The sequence below is a fragment of the Stegastes partitus genome, unplaced genomic scaffold (assembly GCF_000690725.1).
Source record: "Stegastes partitus isolate 25-593 unplaced genomic scaffold, Stegastes_partitus-1.0.2 Scaffold427, whole genome shotgun sequence".
NCBI lineage: Eukaryota > Metazoa > Chordata > Actinopteri > Pomacentridae > Stegastes > Stegastes partitus.
This window is the reverse complement of record NW_007578158.1, coordinates 206,086-231,733: the sequence shown is the minus strand read 5'-3', so window position 1 is coordinate 231,733 and position 25,648 is coordinate 206,086. Positions and strand designations below refer to the sequence as shown.

Genomic DNA, 25,648 nt, shown 5'->3' with positions numbered 1-25,648 from the left:
GTTTCATGAGTTTATTTTTTTACAATAATTCTGTTAAACCACGGTTCAAAAGCAATGTCTGATTTTCATTGGTTAATTTTCATAGAATTTTTATTTATTATTACTTTTGTCAGATTCAAGTTATTTCTTCATTGTGGGTTGTTCTTTCATTAACCGAGGGGCACCAACAATTTTGTCTACCTGTGTACATTGACCACTGTTTGAAAGTTGTTTGCAATAGACAAAAAAAGTCTTAACAAGCTATACAACTAATGTTGCTTTTTCATCCTACCAACAGTCCCAATCCTGAAGAGATACAATTTGTAAGAGGTCTTTGTATGTGTTTTGATAAAAAATAATGCAGGGTTTATTATTATTATTATTATTATTATTATTATTATTATTATTATTATTATTATTATTATTATTATTATTATCACCGCAGTGAGGAAATCATTCACATCTTTGGCAAATGTGTCAAAAGTGAGAATATCAGTAAGATGTTAAAAAAAAATAAGTATTTTTTGATCCACACAATCCAATTATATATCCATTTACAGCATTAATAAACTGACAGCAGTTCTGCTGGTTTGGTTTAATACACTTCACAAATATAACACTACTTTTAGGAGACATTTTCTTTGAATTACTTTCCCTCCATAAACTAATTAGATGAATGCAATTTCCAAGAGACACTCATTGTACAAAATTGTAAGACAGAAAAGCTGTGCATGTTCACATTCGAGGGGCTAGAACTGCCGACCAAAAGGAATTTGTCACCAAGATTAACAACAGCTACTACTGGAGACGCTGCATGCACAACAAAATCAATCCCATTTTTTTATTACATTACTTTTCATATCACTGGTAATGCTTGTAGACCGCGAGCAGGACACTCACACATTGTCACTGTAAATTTGTTCATCCATCCCAAAACCTTATTGTGATTTCTCATGTCATGGTGCAGCATTGGTGTCTCAACCCTAAGCAGAGTTTTTGTGGACATGTTGCCTGAGATCTGTGCCATTCTCTTACTTATATCTACATTTCAGTGTGTCTTCTCTGCTCCACATGGTGAAACTCTTTCTCTTTGATTTTGTCCAACAGGGCTAACTATGCTGCAGATTGAAATGTCTATAAAAAGGATAATTATTTAACTAGTAATGCACAATATGAACATTTCTGGCCAAAACAGATATTAAGATTTTTGATGTTGCCGATAACCGATATTACTGATGTCGATATTCAATTTTTGTTAATGCCAAAAAATGAATATAAGTAAGCTTCATGAGAACGTGAAAACTCTTCAAAAGAAGCCCATACCAAATTACACCACATACTCTGCTTTATTACGTAACAAAAATAAAACATATTTTAACGTACTTAACGTTCAAGTCAAGGATCATTTATGTGAAAACATCTGTGAAATAGCAGCAATATCAAATGTAGAGACGAAGGCGCTAATGTTAGACAATCATCAGTTTTTCACATCGGTTAAATTTGTTCATCAGACCAATACCAATATATCAGAAAAAAAACCTAATATTGGCCGATACCAATGTGGTCGCCGATATATCGTGCATCCCTATATTTAACATCTGAACACTACTATGGGCTTCTGTTCCTTCTATTTCCTGAACAGCAGGTCTTGGCTTGCAGGATATATGGAGGTGAGAAATGATCTTTGCTTGAAAAAAAGGTTGATGATCACTTTTCAAAGCTGCTTTCTTTATTTATCATTTATTTATTCTATTTTCCTCCTCAAAATATATTCAATCGTCTGTAACATCAACACTCCTGCAAATAAAATTGGAGGGTTGCAGATAAGAGGATAGAAAGAGAGAGATGGAGAATAAATGCTGACAAATCCAAGACTTTCATTATATGAAGCATGAAATGGCTCTTGATCATTGAAGCTAACTCGCTCATTTCTCTCCGTTGCGCTTTTTCTTTTTTTTTGCTCATCTCTTTCTCTTTAACTCCCCATCTTTCTCTCTCGGTCTCTTTTTACTTTTGACGAAGTTGTCATGGTGACAAAGAAAGCTTTCCCCGTAGCAGCTGGCAAAGAGGCTGAATGTTTCCACTGATGGAAAATCACTCTCACACACACACACACCAGCTTTGGAGCTTATTAGGGCAGAACTGTAAAGTATTAGCACACACTCCCTATCAAACAGACAGACAGACAGGCAGTGGCGTTCGTCTTTTCCAGTCTCTTTGTCGTCTCTCTGCCTGGATGGATCATGCTATCTGTCTTTTTTCTTTTTAATGTACCAAACAAGTCCAGATATTTATTCCTCAGCCTACACTGGGGAATTTGGTTTTTAATTCAAATGGGTTGAATTAGAAAGGATTAATAGGAAATACATTTAAGAATTTTGTGCTAATCCGCTGCTCACCACTTTTTGGCTTCTGGAATATTTTGATATGTGATGAGAAATTAAGTTTCCAAATAGAAAATATTTTGTTTGCAACCAATTCTCATATTCTCTCATGTATTCATAGTGGTAGTTTATAGTTTGGGTCTGAAATATATCTTGTGTGACACCAGTCCTGGAACTTTTCTGACACACCTCATTTATCCTTTTAATGAAAACCTTGGAGTTAAATTTCTTTGATTATTTGTTTGTACAGTCATTGGAAAAACTTGGAATCTCCAACATTTTTCCAAGTGCCCACCAATACTGACGAAAAACAGTGACTGTACATTTACGACTTACTTAAATCATTTCCATTCTAGTCTCCTGTCTATTAACACTGCCTGCAGTTCAGCTAAAAAAAATCTCTGATTTTTTGTCACGTGACTGTTGGTCACATGGCCAAATTTCTAAGTATGACATGGAGATAGGGTTATTTTGATAAAATGCTGCAATTTTAATTTTATATTTGGGTAATTTTCCAGACTGAACAATCACATGAAAGCTCATCAGAAAATAGAAAACTTAAAGATTCTATTTCTATAGTTCCTGGCTATGATTAATAGTGTTGGTGTGATTCTTATATTTAAAGGTAGCATGCTTTTTAAACCCTCTGGTGGTTGTTGGGGTTCAGATGGTTAACCCAATTATTGTATTCATCGATACAATCAAATCTCATAGAAATGCCATCAGCACATGACACAAAAAGCATTACTGCCTGTAGAAAATCGTATCATATTATAGAGGATTTGTTTTCATTTCTCTGTTTTTGCCATCAGTTTTGCCAGCACACAGGCTCTGTGTTGCTGACTCTCATTATCGGTAATCACTACTTGCAGGGGAAAAAAAACAAAACAAAACAAAACCAAAAAAACAGATCAGTTTGTTTTATTTTGAAATCAATGATACAGGACTGATTCATTGTTTTCACCACAAGGAGTCTGTGAGTCTGCTGCTTGTACAACAGACATTTTTTTGTTTCATTTTCGTCGTGTAGTTCAAAGTATCTGCAGTAATGACAGCTTCGCTCACTCGTGGTTGCCAAGCTGAGATGGCATTCGGTGCGATTGGTCAGAAAAAGACACACAGCAGTTGGAGAGCAGGCCAATGGCAGAGCAGTGAGCTAAAGGTAGCAGGCTTATCACCAAGGGAGGACATCTGCACCGAGGCCAGACGCTGACTGACCGATCACTAGATGTACAACATTCAGATCATCAGGAACAAATCTGAAGGAGGCCAAATCTTCATTTATTAATCATTTATCAGCACTGACTCAATATAGGTTTAATGTAAAAGGAGCCACAAGAATTTACACGAATTCTGCAAAGAGCTGTTTATGTTCTTTTGTATTATAGTTTTGCCTTTGTGGCATATTTACTGTTTGGTTCGATCTCATCAACATGGACAGTAGGCAGAAAACACCAGCTTAAAGAAAATGGAATATCTAAATATATCTAAATAGAAATATAAGATGAGGTGAAGACCAGACCAAAGCTAAAAGGAAATGAACTGGACTTGCATTCATCAGGATAACATGCTACAACTACATCTGCTGCTTTATGTTGGAGTTCATCCTCCTCCCAGTTGCCAACTAAAGCAACTTAAACCTCTTAAGCAAGAGGTGGTGGAAACATGTCGGCCATGTTGTCCATAATGTCAGACAAGCAAGGCACCTGTCTGGTCAAGCTCAAGGTGTTCGAGGGAATTCTAAGCTCGAAAAAGTTACCCAGAGATGTGTGAAGACACAGTGAGCAATTATGACACTTTCAACTAAAAGGTCAACACTAAGAAGAGCTTGTTCGTGCTCAACCAGATGTTCTATTTGCAGCTGTGTGTGTCATCGCAGTGAATCACCGCCTGGTCAGCCGCCTCAGGATCTCCACAGGTTTTGACCCTTTGTGATCCTGAGTTGACGGTAAAGTTTATTCCTGCAAATGAAAGAGGTGGATTTAGCTGGGTTGAGCTGAGTCTTACCCTCCATTGTACCCTTGAATCGCTGCTGCTTCAACCCTGATCTCTCTATCATGTTCTCTTCCTTTTTTCGTCTTCTTCAAATGTGGTTCCTTCTCTTCTCTCTTTCTCCCTCGCAGTCAGTAAAGTAATAAAGCAGGTACTAATTCCGCAGGGAACTTTTCTTCCCCTGCTGTTTGATGCACAGCTGTCACGTGTCCCGCGTAATGAATTCATTGATTAAATCAGGCTCTGTCTCCGCTCGGCTGTTGTGCAGGTATAATGCAGACAGAGAGCCCCATCTCCCACCGAGCCTCTCTCAGCCTCTCGCCTCACTCCCTCAATCATCCCTTTCTCCCTTCTGTCTTCACATGGCTCTGCCTCCTGAGTTACAACTTAAATTCAGCGCTCTACTTTCATGGTAATGAATGCCAGTTGGGCGACTGGAATTACTGATGCCTTACTAAGATAGCTGTTTGTCTTTTATGGAGCTTATGAAAGCTTTCTGTTGGAAGTAATCAGTTTCCAGAAGGTTGTCGGTGGGAAACACCTTTGTTTGCACGCAGCAGCAAGTGATGGATTGTGAACAGTCAAAGACGCCCCAGTGGGAACAACAATCAACCGATGAGAGCTTAACAAAGTGGCATTAAAAAAATAGCTGCATCTGTGAAAAGTGGTAACCAGAAATGGATAGAAGCATGGCATGACAAGCACCTAACCCTTCAACTCCCTATGCTGAGGGTATACTACGGGACTGTTGTACTGTGGGGGGCATTTTTGCTGACATTGTTGGAGTCTCCTTGCCCCCCACTAGTAATCACCTTTATGATATGATCAAAGATTCGTAGCCTGATGAAAGTAGTTTCTACCTGGATGACGGTACCGCTTTCTATAGGGCACGAGGGGTAACTGAATGGCCACTGTTAATTATTCTGTAGATTGCTTTCTGGATTAATAGATTAGTTGATTGGTCTATAAGATGCAGGAAAATTGTGAAAAATGTCAATCAGTGTTTACCAAAACCCAAGATGACATCCTAAAATGTCTTTTTTTTTTTTCCAAACCACAGATATATTCAGTTTACTGTCGCAGAGGAGCAAAGAAACCAGAAAATGTTGAGTTTTAAGAAGCTGCAATTAGTCAAGTATGGCAAATAGTTAAAATGTAAGTAGTAAAATATCTATAGCATGTAGAGGCACCATGTTTGTATCACTATTAGTAATAACTGAGAGCATTTGGAAAAATGTTGGACATTTAGATGATTTTTTCTTTGAATTTTTTACAAGGTAAAAAACAAAAAACAAACACTTTTTTCTGTGATTTATGGCATTGTAAGTGTGCCGTACTGCACTGAAGCCATCATTGAGTTTTCTCTACTTCTAGTCATGGTTGTGCTGTTTCCATAGAGGTGCAGGATTTTATATTGGAGTGAAAAATGAGCTCGCAGTGATGAAGCATGTGACAGGAGCGAGGGACAAAAAATGCTTGTGGTTAATTTGAACATCTTGGGTGGGACAAAAAAGAAAACTAATGATGTATTATGGGTGATTTATTCCAATATTTGTATGAACTTTGAATTTTTGTCAAATTCTGATAGTTCAGAACAAACCCGATGAATATTCTGACTATAAAAATGGGCCGACAGGTGTTGGCAGTGAAGTAAAGTTGTTTCTTTCAAATCTCTGATAAAAAAAAATAACATAAAAACCCTTTCCAGTGACAATGATAAAAAGGTGAAAAAACAAAGCTAAAGAATAAGAAAGCACTTATCATTCACTGTTCTCCAGACCAATGTTTGTAAAAATGAATATGTTTCCTGCAGCTCCAACTTGAGGACATGCAGAGGACTGAGCATTTAGCACAAACACTGACGGCTTACTAGACTCTGAAAAGAGCCACGAAGAGGCACGTCAATAGAAAAGGAACACACGGGGAATAGTGCCAAAATGACTCACAGGGAACAAATACAAAGAAGTGAACAATGTCACACATACAATAGATCTCAAAGGTTTCTGTTTCAAAGTGAAACTTGTATAAATGTTGATTTGTTTTAGTTTTTGAGAATAAGTTTAAAATTTGCATCATTCCCCGTAAGCCTTGTTGTTCTTTGACATTGCAAAGCCAGTTTCATTGCTTTGCTTGACACATGTTTACGTCAATCTTTGATGGATATATACTGCATATAACAAAAGGTACCAGCAACTTGAAACTATGAATTTATTACAACTGTCTTTCACAAAAAATGACCTTTCTTTACAACTAAACTGCATTTATGTTTGAAAGAAATAGATTTTCTCTTTTGAAGTCAACTGGAAGAAGGTTCTTTGATCTGGTGCGACCAGAATAGATCTTTACGTACGTGATTCCTAAAAATCCTCCCAAAACACAGATACAAGGTGTGATTTGTTGTCCATGTGCTTCAAGTTTTGATCGTGAGGACAAATGTTGCTGAACCACATCTGAGCCGCTAAACTCTAGGGTTTTATAAATGAATCCATTCAGATTAATTTATTTTTGAGGTGAAACTGAAGACACCAAAGAGAATAGAAGACTAAATCAGGCCATGTGTGTGTGTGTGTGGTGACTCTGCAGGGATGATATTACATAAGAAAGGCTGATCTACAAGAGAATAAGGATTTGAAAGTCAAGCCAAATGTCAGAGGGCCGTACTGCATGTTTCTTTGTCGTTTGAATTGTTTGTGTTTGCATTCCATGTGTTAATTTCCAGGTTTTTGACAGTGTTGTGCATTACTATCTAGGTTGCTGACACTTTCATGTGTTAATATACAGGTTAGTGATGCGTTGGTGCATTATTATCTAGGTTATTGACACTTTTAAGCGTTTCTATCCAGGTTATAGATAGTTTTGTGCCTTATTATATTGGATATTGGCACTTTTATGTGTTAACATCCAGGTTAACGACAATTTTGCACAGTAATATCCAGGTTATTGACCTTGTTGTGCTTTGATGTCCAGGTTATAGATACGTTTGTGCATTATTATACAGGTTATTGGCACTTTTATGCAATAATATCCAGGTTAACAACAATTTTGCACAATAATATCCAGGTTTCCGATGTTTTTGTGCATTATAATCCAGGTTATTGACTCTTTTGTGTGTTAATATTAAGGTTATTGAAAATTGTATATAACACTATCCAGGTTTTTGATAATGTTGAGCATTGCCATCCAGGCTATTGACTGTTTTGTGTGTTAGCAGCCAGGTTTCTAAGCGTTTTGTGTGTTAATTTCCGGGTTTTCATGGGCATTTTCATTTAATTTTACATGAAGTAATTTCTACCATAAACTGATACAGAAGAGGCACAAAGCGGTGCATAAAAAAATCCCCAGAATGCAGGAAATGAAGCGTTTGATGCTCTTAAATTACTGTTGGAGGACCCCCATCACGTTCAAACCAAACCTTCTCCTCCGGTGACAGGTGTGTGAACTGTGAATCAGCTGGATTCATTCTGTTTACTGCGCCTTCTCTCTCTGGCCCGAAAAGTCGAATAATGAAAACAACTTTACCGCTGATTGAACGTGAATGCAATAACACTGGCTGCTGCTGAAGTGATTTGCATAGCATGTTGAACACTCTATTACATGTGTTTGTTGGATTCTCTCCTCCCACCCCCCCGTGTGTATAACAGCTATTTGATTGTGCCTGTAGCGAACCTATTTGATGCTTCCCGTCCCAGTGAAGCAGCTCATGTTTCTGTGCCATGCGGTACACACCGGCTTTCTCATTCTCTCGCTGTCTGTCTCCCTCTTCTGTTGCAGTCTTTTTCTTCATTTTTCTCTCTCTCCATCTCACTCGCCGCTGCTTCTTCTTCTTCCAGGATTCTGTCTCTCTTTTCCATCTTCGTCTGTCTTGCTCCCTCCACCTCCTCCTGCTGTTTCTTTCGTCTGTCGTCGCTGTCACCTCTGCTTCTCTGCTCCTCTGCGCCACACTGTACCGTCTGCGGGGGGGGGAAATCAAGAGAATTTTGAGATGGTCGGGTGGCAGTAAGAGGCAGAGGCAGAGAATAAGAGGAAAGAATTAAAGGACTGAGGAGGTGAGAGAAAAAGAAGGAGAGATTGTAGCCCTGGACTCAGCTGGAGACCGACAGCGTCCGGCAATAAAAAGGGACGAAGATGCTTCTGACTTGTGTCACTTTGAGCCTCAAGGCAGACTTTTTTTTTTTTAGAGGTAAAATCAGGTGAATCAGAAAAAGTCCTCAGGGGCCACCAAGATGTCTGGCTGCTCATGGGTGCAGTGGCAGGTTCGAGGATTCCTCTTAGAAGGCCACACACGATGCAGAAATGAAACAGGTGGTGATGATTTCGGAAGCAAATACACAAGTTTCTGTTTTTGTCAGAGCGCCCTCAGAGATTGCGCGACGTGTGAGGTTGCATCTGCAGATGATGGGCCCAATGTGTTTTATTTCAGTCGCCGCAGGCCGACACGATCACGCACGGGATGATGTTCCCATTCTGCTCTGATGTAATGGCCGCTGCAGCTGCATTACTTACCCGCCAAGCGTTCAATGGATTTTATGATTATGTGGTCGGGCAGGAATGTATATTAATACAATCTGAAAGGTAATTCAGGTCGCATCGTTGTACACCTCACAACTTTCCTCTTCCGTATTTGCCGAGCTCCAATTTACCCATCTTCTCCGAATCGATGATAATGTTTGTTTGCAGTGACGAGTCGCGCGAACTGTTCGAGTCTGCCTTCATGCATCTTTTTTTTTCCTCGAGTCTCATCCTGAATTCTTGGTCTCACATACACCCCAGCACCACATTTGCATATTGCAAAAAAAATTAAAAAAAACTTTTCTCTCACTAACCAATTAGTGAGCTGACAATTTCTTTTAAATATGAAGTGGTGGACGAAGAGCCCAGCAGTTTCCCTCTGGGAGGTAGAGTCAAAGCAAATGAACCCTGCAGTGCAGACTGGCTTTTCAGTTTCACCTATAGGAGCTGAATATCATTTCACTCTGGCACTGTAAGTCCTTGTAAAAGAAAAAGCTCCTGCTTAATGCCTGAAATGGAAATGAAACTATTTAAAGTACTGAGGTGTTTTTGTGTGTGGGTGTGTGTATATAATACTAAACACCATATTTCATTTACAATAGAGGGGATAAGCTCAGACTCACATTCGTAGAGAGCTCACTATAGTTGGGATATGCATATAATATCCTGATTTCTACCTTCTGTGATGCTGTTTTTCATTATTTCTACCTCCCTCGCTGCATTTGATACATAACTTAAAGCCGCTATATGACCGGAGGGATGATTTGACCCAAGAAACCCAGTTTGTGATGGCAAACACAGTTATTTATGGTGCTGGTTTGTGCATTTATCTGAAAGTGATGTGTGAAGTCTAGTCATTTTAATCCGCTCATCAGTGTGTGAAAACTTCCCTCTAAAACACATAGTTAGACAATTACGACCATTTTATGCTGCAATTAACTATGTCTTCCTCGTTTTCTTATGTCAATAGTCGAATTTTGACATGTTAACGACATGTTCTACAATAAAAAACAGTCTTTATTGTGTTACAGACCTTCAAAGACGGAGCTGACAGCAGGCTTTGAACCCCAACCTTGAGTCATTTGTAACATCATTATGCTTCATCTATTCAATGCTTATTCAGTTATTTTATTTAATATATTCTGATAACTAGCAATATTGCAAAAACAATTAACCAATTGGTTTATTGACAGAAAACTCACCAGTAATTATTCTTTCATCCAATTTCAACAATTTGCAGTTGTTTTTTTTTTTTTTTTTTGTTTTTTTGGTGGTGTACTCATGTGTATCAAGTCATTTTTGGCTTTGGAACAATGTTTTAATGTTCTGTTTGGATCGGGAATATTCACTATTTTTACGTTTCTGACATATTGTGAGCTCAATGCTTAATTAATGACTCACCTTTTGAGCACGGAGTCCATGATTTACCTTTGGAAACACTATGTACACCAAAAAAAAAGAAAAAAGCTTTTGATCACATCTGACAGTTTTTATTGAACAACTGAAGCTGACTGGTGTTTGACATCTTAGCCAACATCAGTGTGTTAAAGGGAAAAAATAAAAAAAGTGGACGTTTGATCTTACATTAGTTTGTTACAGATTTTGATTGTAATGGTTGGTTGCAGCCTCAAATGGAAATATATCAGTCTCCAGCAGAATTTCTTCGTCCCTGCTGCACAGTTATAAAAGCTTTTTTAATGATATAACTGCACACTCCTTTGACATTACAGTTCAGGCACTTAGGGTTACAATAAATAGAAATTTTAAGACAGAAAATGTTTATTTTCATGGGAAAAAAACTCCATAAAATATGTAACATTGATACACAAATTTTTATATATTTTTTTTTTTTTTTTGGGGGGGGGGGGCTTCTTTAAATGAATCACAGTCATTTTTGATGGAGCTACATGAAGGATTCGACTTCAGTGTTTTCTCAAACTGATGCTGGAAAGAATTGTTTTGGTGGAAATCAGCATGCAGGGAGATTTAAATGGTCAATATACTGGGAAAAAAACAAGCCCGGCTGTCTTATTATACAATCCAAATCCTCTGCAAAAATTTTCAGTATGTTCGGTTGTTGTTGTTGTTGTTTGCTGTAGCAGAGTTGATTTTGACAACAGTAACAGGCAGATTGTGAACGAAGAGGAGACATTTGGCTAAAATAAGCAGCCAATAGCAGGCTTACACCTTTAACTGTGTCTTCACGTAATTGTCCTGTACAAGTGAACTGCATTTTCAATGACGCTTTGAAGGAAAAACAGTTTCTGCTGTCAATTGTTTTTAGCCAACCAATCATACAGGACTGGGATGGACTCATCACCCTGATTGTCCAGAAAAATCATAAACGTTTTCATAAACCTGACGAAGTCATTTTGGTGCCTAAACTTAATCTAGGTTTTAATTATTATTGTGAAAATGTCAACCAATGGGTGATATTTTCTCAAACCTAGCCACATAGTTTTTTCATCTAAACCGAACCAAACAGCAAGAAAATGGAACTTCAGTCTAAGAGTAATGGCTCCATTCCAAATGAAACTTATTTTGCTTGCTTACGCCTCCATACATGGACTTTGTGGCTCAACCTGAAACCTTTTCTACTATGTCATGAGTGACATAAATACCTTTGTTTCAAAACAAATTTCCATTTCTTGTAAAGAATGAAGAGTGAAACACAGTTTATTTGTTTAGGAACACAACAGTGTGGAGACAGTGTTGGCTAAGTGGCCATGTCTTTCTGTCGAATTAAACTGAATTAAATCACTGCCGAAGATGTGAAGTGTATACAAATAAGATAACTGGTTTTGGGAGGAGAAAGTGTAAAAACTTTCCTCACCTGGTTATAGTTCAAATCTGTCAAATGTTGAGCACCACAGCATTACATGTTGCCTAAAGGACTTGTTCGATCTTTATAATATGGAAATTTAGATTACATATTTCTAAAGTGCTAATTTAAATGAGAGTTTTAACCGTATATAAAGTGTGCTGAAGACTGCTGAGTCCCTGCACTGTGTAACTACAGCATATCTCTATTTTCATCTGCTTACTTCAGTATGTATTTTTGTCTGTTTCTACCTCAGACTGCAGTTGATTAAGTGCTATTTGAGTAGTAGCAGAGCTTTTTTTTTTTTTTTCCATGAGGTTGTCTGTGTTTGTGAGCATGCAGGAAGGTTTCATTAAGATGCTTTGATGTGCTTTTTTTGAGATGCTTTTAAGGTAGATGTTTCATTAAAAAACATCAAAGCTACATCTTTCTCTGTCTCTCGCTCAACACCGTCTCTCCGTCGCACCAACACTCCTCGCTTTTGTCTTCGCTACTATTAAAGTCCGAGCAAGTATTTGTCCACCAATGTTTACGCTCTTTCAGCTTTTTCTCTTGTCGTATTCGTCCCTTTCTGCAAACCTCCTGCTGTCGTGTGTCGGGGGGGGGACGTTTAAGCGAATCCTGCACTTTATGTCGTTTCGTCCTTCCCTGCATCCCCTTCGTCTTGTCGTTGCTTCTCCCACCTCATGGTCTCCACACCTCGACAATGTGATTTGGTCTCATATCAGGAGAAATGTGTTCCGTCTTTAGCACAGAATCCCTGATGTTTGTTCCCCGCGGTGAAGGTCTCAGCTCTACCTCCACTGCTTTGATTGCTTCACTTCCTCCTGTTATTATTTCCTTGGACTTTTCTCTATTTCTTTTCTCATTTATTTTCTGCAGCACTTTCACAAGAGTGGAAATTGCGTCATGTATTCCCCCCTCCCCTTTTTTTTTTTTTTTTTTAAAGATAGCATGATTTTAATAATCTGGTGTATTTTAAACATACCATATTATGGTAGTGTTCTTATGAAGTGTTGCTGATGATGGTTGCGAAACCAACCATCCATCCATCCATTATCTATACACCGCTTAATCCTCACTAGGGTTGCGAGGGGCTGGAGCCTATCCCAGCTGACTTAGGGCGAAGGCAGGGGACACCCTGGACATGTCGCCAGTCTATCACAGGGCTACACTTAGAGACAGACAACCAAGCACACTCACATTCATACCTATGGACAATTTAGAATCACCAATTAACCTCAGCATGTTTTTGGACCTTGTGGGAGGAAGCCGGAGAACCCGGAGAGAACCCACGCTGCACGGGGAGAACATGCAAACTCCACACGGAAAGATCCTGGTGTCCCCACCGGGATGTGAACCTTCTTGCTGCGAGGCAACAGTGCTGCCAACTGCGCCACCTTGCAGCCCTTCCATATAAATCCAAAGAGCCAAATTTTATTGGAGCATGAATGCACTCAGTTGAAATGATGGAAAACGGTCAATGGAATTATTATTTAGGAAAGTTGGTTATTTGGTCAAGATGTGGCAAAAAAACAAACAGAAATGGTCGACTGAGTGAGGTACTTTTCTTAATCAAGCTCAGCTCCACTGCACAACATCAGAGTTGGTGAAACTTTCAGTATCTTGAACTGTATTTTTTCAGGCTGATTCTACCTCCATACGTGCTACAGAATCAGTTGTATTCGGCCACATGTGTGCCGTTTGTTGTCAGTTTTAAAAACCACTGTAGACTGTAAGATGTCACTGAACAGCACTTAGTTGTTTAATGCGTCTGTGTATGAAAGTGCAAATATACAATCAAGCTGGTGTTGATAATGTGCTGGAAACACAGAGGGCTTGTTGGGGTCTGAGTGAAATTGGAACTATATGAAAGTGATATACCATCACGGTTTCCATCATGTAGGTTAACCGCAACCAAGCTTTTATTACATCTCTCTGCTCTCTGATCTCCATTGCAGGTACTTCACCAACATATCCATTGGTGGAAGGGACTATTCCTTCAACAGCAATGGCTACCTGTCCAACCCGCTGCTCGATGTCATCTCCTACACCAACGGCAGAGGCTGGGAGGAGGTCAGTACACAGCTGTGCGAATTGATACTAATTATCATAACGCAGTGACTAGACTGGCTAACCGCAATTTCACACCCCATCACACATGCTAACTCATCATTGCTCAGTTTCACCTTTCTGCTATCTCACAATCTCTCTCTCTTGCTCTCTCTCTCGCGCTCTTTCCCAGATCTCATTAGATCTCCCCATAGTGCCCCCTCCTCTTTCCTATACTCTTGTCTGGGTTTGTCAGCTTTGTTAGAAAGCGCTAACTCACAATCCGATATCCTAACGGTCACGGACCATGTGTAGCAGTTGTACAGTAATAGCACCAAATCCAAGGTCTGCCCTCTGTAGGTGCTTTCAATTCCTTGAGACTTCCTTTCGACCTGAGAAAAACAAGTAAACCTTTTTGTTCTACCCCGCTGTGTTCCATTTGCTCTTGACCTTTCGAGACTCAATATGTTTACCAGCAAGTCCAGACTCAAGGCCCCCCTTCGTTTTGAGGATGATAACTAAAAAGAAAAAAAACGTATATCTAACAGTGTACCATAAGCATAAGCCCATAGCTTTCATCGTGTCTGTAGTTCTTCACCTTCTTGTCAAAGCTGAATTTCCTCCTAAAGGTGTCACGCCATATAATATTATAGCTTGACACTATAAGACAAGGATTAGGATAACGGATTCAGTTTAGTGTACATTAAGGAGGATTTAAGGAATGAGTAAACTCAGTTTATGTCAGTAGTTTCTCTAGGCAGGATTTCTATGCACTGATTACCTGACTTATTAGGTGCTACATGACCAAAAGTGTGTGCAAACCGCTGTACAATGTATGTTCTCTGTGGGGCTGCTTTGCGTGGTTTGGAGCCGATTCTGGGTACATCCTAAGGCTTCATGCTATGGTCTTTCAACTTTGTGGTACAGTTTGTGTATGACCTGTTCTTGATGCAGCATGAGAATTCCCCTGTGCACAATGCCAGGTCCATAGAGCAAAGTTTTTCCCTGTACAGTCATGAAGACCCTCACTGACCTGCACTGAGCCCTGACCTCACCTCCAACACTACCGCTGTCCAACCTCAATAATGCTTTTGAGGTTAAGTTGCGACAAATCCCTGCAGGTTCTGAAATCTTGTGGAAAACCTTCCTAGAAGAGTGAAGGATGACTTTTTTTTTTAGACTTTATGCTTGTTCTTTTGGAATGAGATGTTCAGCAATTGCATATGGATGTAATGTACAGAGGTCCTTATGCTTTTGGCAATGCGGGGCAATAGCAAATGTTCAGTGCACTTAATTCAATTCAATTCAATTCAATTTTATTTGTATAGCACATATTTACAACAACAGTCATCTCATAGCGCTTCACAAAGGCAGAGACAGAAACACCCAACAATCCAAAACATTTGGATTCCCTATAAGCTTCAGCAGTCCGCAAGCAGTCCGCAACAGTGGGAAGGAACCGAAAACCCCCACAGGGGAAAAAAAACCTCCGACAGAACCCGGCTCAGGGAGGGACGGCCATCTGCCTCGACCGGTTGGGTGAGGAGATTTAATAAAATAAATACATCCCGTTTGCTTTTGCTAACCTGTAGTGTTTTCCTCACCGATGAGGAACCCTCTCGGACCACAGTAAAAGCGGGATTGCTGAAGAAAAAAGTAAATAGCCAAAATGTTCCAAGACTACACCTATATAAAACAAAAACTGTACCTGCTGTAAATTTGGTCACCATCCTCTTGGAGGTAGTCCTCTTGTGCAGCAATAAAGTGGTCCCAGGGTTTGAAGAGCTAGAAGTTATTGTTTAAGCACATCTGCAACACATGCTAGGTCGAAAATGATGACCCTTCGACTTGAATTTCATTTTGGGTCAGAGAAAGAAGTTGCAGAGGCTGTAAAACTTGTGTGTTTTAAGTGTGGTGCAATACCTCAGACTGTTAGAACCAAAAGTTCCCTCTTAGACACCTCAGGATGTTACTGATGAACCCTGCCCTGACAGTCCAACCCAACCAATTCACAGTGCAAAAACCAAGTGAATGTTGGAAAACCAATGAACATGCTGCTGATCTGTTGCACCTCCTACAGTCCTGGAGACTGCAGGTTCTACCACTGAACACTACTGTCGGGTCTCTTGGTCATAGCAGTAGACCTCATCACTAGTTATGGTCTGAACTGATGCTTGGGTCTCTTGCTCTTAATTCGAATTCCATGGTGTGCTTGCAAGTAGTTCGATTTAGATTTCTGAAGAGCTTTCAAGGAGAACTGGAAGCATCGTATCATGTGTGCTCAAGAAGATTACTTCTAAAGACATGGTGGCTAAATTTTAAACAGCATCCTTTACTTCTTGATTGCACATTGTAGCCCGTGTGCTGAGGCATTGACTGATGAGAGATGTGAAGATTGCCACACCTCATTGTATAAAGTAACACATGCAGGAACCTAAAAAAACAGAATACAAATTCTGAGAATTTGATGGCATAATTTGAAATGAACTATAAAAAAATGAACAAACCATCAAGGTAGTAAGACACCACACAGATATGGGAGAGAAGTGTCATTATAACCTAAACTGCATATTTTGCTCCTTTTGATGTCACATCCAGCTGTACAATCTCATTTTGTCGTTCTTTTGTCACCGGTTTCACTCTTTCTTCCTGTTTCATGGTGAATCTTTGATCTGAACTGCCCTCTAAATCCCTCTTTTTTCAGTTGTCCACATTCATGATAAAAGAAATTAACTTGACAATGCTGCATAACATTTCTCCCTCTGGACTTTTTTCTTTTTACAACATTCTGAAAATCCTCGAACTGAATGGTATTGTTTTGGTGGGTTTGGGGGTCTGACGAAATTGATAAATCATGCATGCTGCGATCTGAAATTGACCCCAATCTTGTTTTGCCGACGATAACAAGCCTCAGAGCAAGATTCAGATCAGGGGAAATATTAAACTTACTGACGGTACTTGGTAGAAAACCATATATATATATAAAAAAAAATAGTCTGCACTGAAAAATAAAAGTGCTTTCTCTTAAAAAGACTGCAGAATAAGGGGCATTTATTTTTGGAGGGTGTCAGTTATTTTATTCATGCTTTTAAGACTTCTCTATCTCACTCTGCCTTTCTTTGGTTTTTCAATTCCATGCATCCAGACTGTGTTTCTTCTGGCAGTAGTGAACCTTATAGGAGAGCTCACACTTATAGAGAGAGCAGACTTCTGCCCGGTGCATGAGCCAACAACTACTCCATCTATGGGATCCGCAGTCTCATTTTTTTTGCCCTCCTCTCGTGCATCTCACCTTTACTGTGTTGGATTTTTCCTGAATGAAGGCCGAGATAGGTTACTGTCTTGTACTCCGTTGGCAGAGAAAAACTACCGACTACAACGGGCAGAAAAACTGACAGATAAGAGTTTACGTTGCACCGCTGCTCTCAAATGATGACTCCTCGTGCTGCTTCTTCTTTCATATCTGATGCTCAGGTGAGCTGAGGAGGAAACCATCAGGGTACGCTGTAAATAAATAAATAGGTAAATAAGTAAATCTGTCAAAAAAAAAATGGTGGAAATCTGGCAGCAAGGGTGTCAGAAATACAATAAAATTGATGGAATGCTGTTACATTCCTAAACTGTAAAAACAATAACGCAAAATATCTGCAAGATACTGATATTTGTAGCTGATATAAGAGTTTCACAGTCATATGTTGAATTACAATTTATAAAAAAAAGCTTTTTGATGGGGACATGATCTACAATTCTCTGTTTCTGTTAGTTTTTTTAGTCAACATGTAAGTGAATACTTTTATTTGTAGTTTTTCTAGTACTAATCTGTAGCTTAACAAAACAGGGAAATCTGTAAAATAATCATAAATATTTCAAAAAAAGAGAGTTATTGTGACCCCAGCACATCTGAAATGTGATAATGTCTGAATCTGACAATCATGTATTTCAGGTGTCACTAAATAGTATCAAGACTTTGCATTTACTTACTACCCGTTGCCCTGTTTGCTGATTCTTTAATTTGTCTTTAACTTTACTCGCAGCATCACAGAGACAGTTAAGATACATTTGACAGCTGTGGTTCCTTTATAAACAGGTCAGCTGCACACAGATTCCAGGTTTAAATGGTGGAATTATTCATTAAAACGTTTCTGAGGAGTCCTGAGCTTCATCAGAGCTGCAAGGACATTTTTATCAAGATCATGCACAAACGTTACAATACTGGTTCATTGCTTGTAAATGTTGGACTTGCATTCATGAGACAAAAACACAACTCAAAATGACTGCTAATGCTGTTTTGTATGTAAAGTTAAATGAATGTTTACCACATTGACTTGATGATATTTTGTTGTCACACAAAACAGCTTCTTTTACTGCACAAAGAAATACATTATCTAACCAAAATGTTAGTTGTCAGAACACGTGGGCCATAAACTAGACGCTGCAGTTAACATTTTTGTTCATAGCCTTCAAAACAACATGAGGTAGTGGCCAGACGTTCAAGGAAACTAAGTCATTGTGTTGCAAATCACAAGTACCTTTGTCAAACAATATAGGTGTTGAATTTAGAGAACAGCTTTAAAAAAATTGTAGCAAACACTCAAAACACACAAAAAAACATACACTAAAGAAGACAAGCAGTGGCTTCATAATGCAACTAATATAAATGCAGAACAAACAGTTTTCAAAGCCTTGGATGGATGCAGAGGCAAATTGCTACAGTTTTATTATTATGGAATGTATTTTAGTCTATTTTTTATCTGTCTTTTTCCAGACAAAAAAAATAAATATTCAGTAGGCAAAGTCATGAATCCAGGATCTCTTGAAGTAAATGTATGAAAGCTCTGACCTAAGAGATAATGGCCAAACAGGGCAGGAGCAGTGGCAGAACAACTCCCTGAGAGACCAGTACTTGACCCAAACTGCCCTTTGGTTCACTCAAACTTCAATTATCCAAACATCCCTGTTTTCTGGGTTTATATTTGCTGAATTAACCTTTGCTGAACTGAATCCTGAAGTGTATTTGCAGAGTGCTGCAATGCTGCGGCAGCTGAACAAGCATTTGCACTACAGCTCATAGACAGGGATCCATCACTTTATTTATCAGAAGATTGATTTGGTCTTGCTTTCAGGCTAAGGACCTATCTTTTTTTTTCTTTTTTTTAAAATTATTGTACCATCTTGCTGTCTCCACCAGGATTTGAAAGAACTCTTGTGCCCAGGAGGTGGGAAACAAATAGAAATTCAGTATTTCTTATAGAATATGATGCAGAATTGGCAGTCTACACTGAAAGTGAGACCTGAAAGGGATGTCAGTGCTACTGAAAAGTTGGATTTGTTCCCTTTCCACCAACTCTGTCATCAGCATAGAGGAGCTGAAAGGAGAGTGGCCAAACAAAGAGAAACAAAAAAAGCTCACCATGACACTGCAAGGGCTGATTAATCATTACACATAACACTAAAAAGGTCACATCATATAAATAGCAGGAGATTTGTGTGGTTAGACAACTGTTTGCATTTCAGTAAGTGCACCACAGGAAATAAAAATAGAAAATAATTAGTGAGGAGTTCATATCTTTCCCATTTATGTGGCTATTGCGGTTCTATGTGTTACACGAACCGTGCATCGTTGTTGTACAGATTTGGGGAGATGCTCAGTTGCACAAAACAACAAGTGAATGGCGCTTAGCAGGGAAATTAGCATGAGCTCCCTGCAGCGTTCCAATGAAAACTGATTCTTATATGAATCTTTTTAAAGGCTTGTTTTCAGTCTGACTGAAGGAAAACAGAAATTAGCCACCTGGATTGGACATTTCGCTAACTGCATTAGGAATCTTCATTCACGGATACTTGCTGGCTGACCTAATCAGCAGCACATTCATCTGCAAAGGTCGGTATATTTAGATGCTGACTTTTACTGCGGGGATGGAGACAGAAAGACAGCAGCAGAATGTCCAGGAAGGCGGCATATCTCAGGAAAATGATGGTGTTCCTGCACTCGCCGTTCTGCTGTTGACTGAGGAGGAAAACTGTTCCTGAAAAGACGGAGATCTGTTGATGCCAAACTGTGAAAACCTCCATGTGTCGATGGATGAGAAGAATCCTAGCCATAGAAGTACAGCTAATGACTCAAATGTTGCTTTGATAGAACATAATTTCTTTATTGTCATTGCAATTTTGCAATAAAATTAGTCTCTTTGTGCATCATAAAAAAATAAACTGCGACTAGGTACTCAGGTCCAGAAAGTTAGCAAGAGTGTTTGAGTCCATTTCGCTTATGGCTGTGGCTTAGAAGCTGTTTTTCAGACTGATAAACATCCTGGAGACGATGTTTTACCTCCACAACATCAGCTGGACAAAAAGATGCTCCATATGTGCAGTAAAAGACAGTTAGAAAAATGTCAATTTCAGGCAGCAAACTTCTGTGTTTCCTTTCAGTCATATTTCATAATTCTCTTTTAAATGTTTCTCGAGAATACCGATTCAAGTCACAGTCTCAAAAGTGAAGATTTTCTGGTGCCACTGTGATGTTGCCTCACATAAATTAAAAGATTATCCAGTAAATGTGACGAAAAAAATAAGATTTTTTGGGGGGGAATGAAAGGTCAACGCATGATGCAAAGAAGAGTACAAACCATGAAAGCAGGGCAACAGCACCACAGCTCAAAATGGGTTCAATTCCTACCACATGCGAGCCATATACATATTTAATCTCAAGAAGTAGAGCTGAATCTCATCGTGCTTCTGCAAGTGTTCAATACTTTGTGTGCCATATTGATCGTCTTACATCAGCAGCTTGTTAGGCACTCTTAACTGAGATTGTTTTCTCAATTTTATGCCATATTTCTGCAACAAATTATGTTGCTGTGAAGTTGTACATATGTGCACTCCAGCGCATATCTTAAAAGAAATGAAAGGATTCTTTCATTGTTTGATTTTTGTTGTTTCTGCTGTCAGCTGAGGCTTCTTTCACACTATACTTTTTTTTGAACACCTCATTGTGTGGATTTTTATGAAGTTAGGTGTTACGTGATGCAACAACACGGCAAGTCATATTACATTTGTTTGTTCTTTGAGCCGAAGCGTAAACAGGGGAGTATGGAGTGGATCAATGAGCGAATAAGACAAGAAAGCCGGCTGCCTTTTTAATCAATGTGACAGGAGAGCTCGAATCCTACACCACACAATCCTTAATTCCATTTCAGCTGAGTTTAAAGGCGCAATAAGAGTTTTACAAGCTGACAACACAGAGTGATCACGGTGCATCTGCAAAGCGGGCTTGATGGCTGGTAATCCATTATGGTGCTGACTTCTTGGCCTGCGAACCCAACTGTTAGTAGCTCCTCTCATGAAGGACTATTCCCATTATTTCTCCATTAGTTTGTTGGATCTCTTCTTTATACATTTCTGTTTGCTAATTGTTCTGAAGGGGAAAAAAAATCTTTATTTCATAAAATATCAGAATATGAGTGACAATACAACTAGAAGGCTGATTAAAGAGCGTGAGAATCATTTCACCGATCAATGATCACAAACATAATCAGCAAAGATGAGACATTTATCTAAAATACCTATTAAATTGAGCACCTTATCTACCCACTACATCAGATTATTAAAGCTGCAGTGTAGGTAGGGTTTTTAAACTGCTATTAATGAGAGAATTTAATCCCCATAATAAACCATTTTGGAGTATGCTAATTTCTCAAAATCTGTACCATTGCTCTACATTTGAGGATAAATCCTGAGCTCAGCCTCAAGGCGTGACCTTGAGTTTTTTAAGCCGCTCGTGTCTCCACACGTCGGTGTTCTCGGCTCATTGAACTCGTGTTTTCATATTTAATGAGAATTAAAAATACAGCAAGTCTCGCTTGAGTCAGACATTGACTGGGCCTGGTTAAAGCAGAATGTAGTGACTGAATGTTGTATGGACATATTGACGGGTTGTCTAAGCAGCAATCTATTGAATTGAATTCTGGGAAAGACCAAAGATATTTGAAAAGAAAAAAATAATATTTGCACTGGTTGACACCTTAATTTGTCATGCTCTCAAAAGGATTCCATTTCTCCAGCCAGCCACAGTTTATAAACGATTTTGCTTGGAGGCCAATTTTGCGTTTCATTTGTTGACTACTATTAACAGCTGTTTTGTACTCACAAAACTGAAAACTCTCCCAGAAATCACTTGAAAGTAGTAATGAATCCACCGCTGGCAGGAGTCACATGGATGAATGCGTGACATTGAGTGTTTTTAACTTTCAGACATTCAGGGAATCCACAAGACTGAATCTTAGTTATGTTGTTAATTGAAGAGGTTTGACTCAGCTTTGGGGGACGACATCGTTGGGAAGCAGAACAGAAGCAAGGACAGTGCAAACCTGATCAAAATAAATGCAGACAAAAGGACGAGCAGGAAGAGAATTCACACAGCAGGAGGTGCAACATCAATAATGTTCCCTCAAACAAAATCTGCTAAATAAATAAAGAAACCTTGTACTCGATACTCAAGTTTACAATTTGACAAAAGGCAAAAAATTTGCAGAAATTTACAGTAATATGACTTATGAATTGGTCCAATTCACAGTGTTACACTTTCCATTTTTACATTAAACTCTGATATAGTAGGAAAAGCTTTGAAAGAGCCACACATTTGGCTTTCACTCAGGAGACCAGGGTTTATGTTCTGTGTGGGACCAGTGTTCTTAGACCTAGAACCTTTTAGGCACCAAAACTGCAACCCTTTAATGATGCATTTGAAGCTTTCCCTCCGTTTTCATGGTCACAAGGGTGATGAGTCCCGGCCCATCTTATATATGACTGGTTGGTTGAAAAGGATCGACAGTAAACCAGTAAAATAAATATAAATATAGTATAATATGACAAGCAGATATCACATCACAAGCAGATGTAATGAAGCAGAAAGGATGTTTCCACCAAAAAAAATGATTAGGAATGCAGTTTAGTTGTATAGAAATGTAATTTTTATTCTAGTCATTATTACATTTCATTTAATAAATTAGACTTTTCATTTTCCATTATGTAACTTATAGAGTCATTCATTGGGACCTTCCTACCTGGTAGCCACACTCTCCTTTGGAATTTTACAAGAGGGGCATTTGTGTTTTGAAATTTCAAGCCAAATCCTGCGGTTACATGATTGAACATGTAACATATGAGGAAATTTAACTATGTAGCTCCTCTAAAACGGTGTGATACTGGCTACACTGGGTGTAAGAATAGCATGTAAGTGGTACAAATGTAATGCAAATGTAACAATAGGCCATTTTTTCTAGTGTGGCACTTAAACACAGAAATGCCTCAAAGTGTTTTAAAAGAAAGTGTTCCTTTAAAATTAAAACACTGGTACGCAGGAACAGAAAGCTTCGTATCAAACCAGGGCTTCCATTTTGGGGTCTTGATCACCTTGTCAGGATTTATTTCAACAGTACCAGATGACGGTTGCTTTGTAACTTTATCCCTTAGAGTCTACCGCAGTCTGTACAACCTCAGTGGAGAAATTGAATTTTCACAGCGCTGTGTTCGATCCAGAAACTAAAGACACAACAATTCCAAAATAAAAGCTGTTTCACCACAACTCTGTGCTGTTGGTGTGCAAACAGTGGGCTCATTTTTCACTACAAAATAAAGTTCTGCACCTCAATGGAAACACCATGGCTAGAATGTTCTCTGTTATAATTTCATAAAGCCTAAAAAAAAAGAGACAAAAGTTGAATTTGTTTGATTATTCGATATAAAACCTGCAATCAACAATTACAAAAGAAATTGCACAGCCACGGGTAGAATGTCTTCAGTGCAGTATTACACAGTTATAATGCCATAAAACCTTGAAAAAAAAAAGTTTAATTTGTTTGATTATATGATATAAAAGCTGCAACAACTATAATTCAGTAACAAATCTGCGTCCATATAGCTCCACATGCCGACATGTTCAGTGTGTTTTATTCTTTCACACACAACTGATCATACAAGCTCAGTACTGCTCGGTGCTGTAGAACCATTTTCACGTGTAGACCTGGTGGCGTGTCCTTCTACCAAAATGCTCCAGATGTCCAGATGAATTTTCTTTTTTCTCTATAATGTTATACAGTTGATTGTGATAATATGTTGGTTTGAACTTCGACCCAATGCTTATATTTAAAAATATCAACACTGACTTATGATAAATGTGTTTTGCTGTCCTCTGGCAGCATCAGTGATTCAGCCTTGAACATTTTTTTTTTCTTTTTTTTTTTCATACAATTGCTATTCTCATCACTGAGTGTTTGGTCTTTGTATGAAAAGGTCCTCTGGTGCTCAGATAGTGATGAGTTTTACCTTTGCAGCAAGAGCGGCAGCAATGATTTGTTTGTGATAAACAGGAGAAGAGCTGGGTTGCAATGAGCCGTGTGAAACAAAGAAAAATATAAAGAAAATCAAATATCCCTCTCCAAGTTATTGAGTGTGGACACCAGCTATTTGTTGGTTTGGGATAATTAATGTCAAATTATTGACAGGAGGGGGGTGGCAGAGCCACTTATTGGGTGTTTTAGGAGCAATGCCTGGAGAAGTAATGATTGCTCAAGACAATGCGTGTCACAGTGTTGATTTTGGAGGTAATGCACACTGAAGTATTGATTCATCCAAGCAGTCGACTCAAAATTATTGAGTCTTCTGAGCAGTGCACCTCAGAAGATTTATTGTCACGGAGAGGAAAGATGGACATGAAGAGACCAAAAAAGTTTTTTAGATCCATTTCTTTTAGTATGTAAAAAAGATCCAATTCACTTCGCTGTGAATAAGCGGCATGTTTGAGAATAATTGTGCTCCATGGTAACCGGGAATTGCAAAACACCAAATTGCCGCTGTCTGTTGCTGGGTCTGGCAATCCAAGGATTCAGCCCTTCGCTATTCGCACATGTGCATATAAATGCAAGTCTATTATGCTTTTTAAAAAAGTATTCACATCAGCTAATGAAAAACATTTTAGAGGGGTGAACTGGAGGACAAACGAGCATTGAAGAGCAAATTATGATGTTCCTTAATGAACTGCTGGATCCTGCTATTATTATTTATGCAGCAGAAGAGAAGAGCGCAAACACAGTGGAGAGGGCGAGTGCATGAAAAATGCAGGGAGGTCTTGTGTTTGTATCGCCAGGTCTCGTGTTAATACGTTTAAATGGCCAAAATGAATAATTCTGAATAATAATGTGGATGTGTGTCGGTGCACTTATTCTAATTTACTGTCTAGTTGTGCGTCCTGGTTTTTGTGGGATCATGTGTTTTTGTGCAGCGTACAAGTATTATGCATGTGCCTGTTATTTTGAGTGTTTTCATTGTGCTGTGTTCACATACATTACAGGAACTGACCTCGCATTTAAAGACAAAAAGTAGGTTCAGTTGCACCAGGTGTTTGTTAGTTCAAACACAGCCTGGTTAGAATTTATCCCTCTGAACCCCGGGCAGTTTCTTGGTATTTTCTGCTCCTGTTACATTTTTACTCACTGTTGTCTCATTTCCACTGCAATATAAAATCCTGCACCTCTATGGAAAACATCATATTCATCTCTAGAATCTCCTCTGTGCAGTATTACACGGTTAAAATGCCATAAATCAACCAGTGCATATTTTCCACAGGTGTCACCAATGCTGGGAAAAAAACGGGGGTTTACATGCTATAAATTGGCTGTTTGACTCGGCCTATTTCCATATTTACAACCTCTACAAACCCTATAACACGTAAGTGTTAGAACAGTGTTAACATTTCACCATGCAGAAGGCATCTTAAACAACATGCTTCTCTGTTTATTATTTTTTGAGTCATGCTGCTCCGTTGTATTGATCCACTGTGCAGGATTCTTCCTCTTGGTCTCTCTTGCCACCTCCTATCTACTCTGTGTAAACACTGCCTGCAGTTCATCTGAAA

The 25,648-nt window shown here is 38.8% G+C and overlaps 1 protein-coding gene across 1 annotated transcript in view; it reads left to right on the top strand.

Annotated features, from left to right (window-relative positions):
- The window catches only part of grin2da (glutamate receptor, ionotropic, N-methyl D-aspartate 2D, a), a 206,682-nt gene that overhangs the window by 73,427 nt on the left and 107,607 nt on the right, over window positions 1-25,648 (top strand). The window contains exon 7 of the mRNA XM_008286034.1: window positions 13,647-13,761. Coding sequence (XP_008284256.1) covers window positions 13,647-13,761 — 115 coding nt within the window. The remainder of the gene's footprint in view (window positions 1-13,646; window positions 13,762-25,648) is intronic.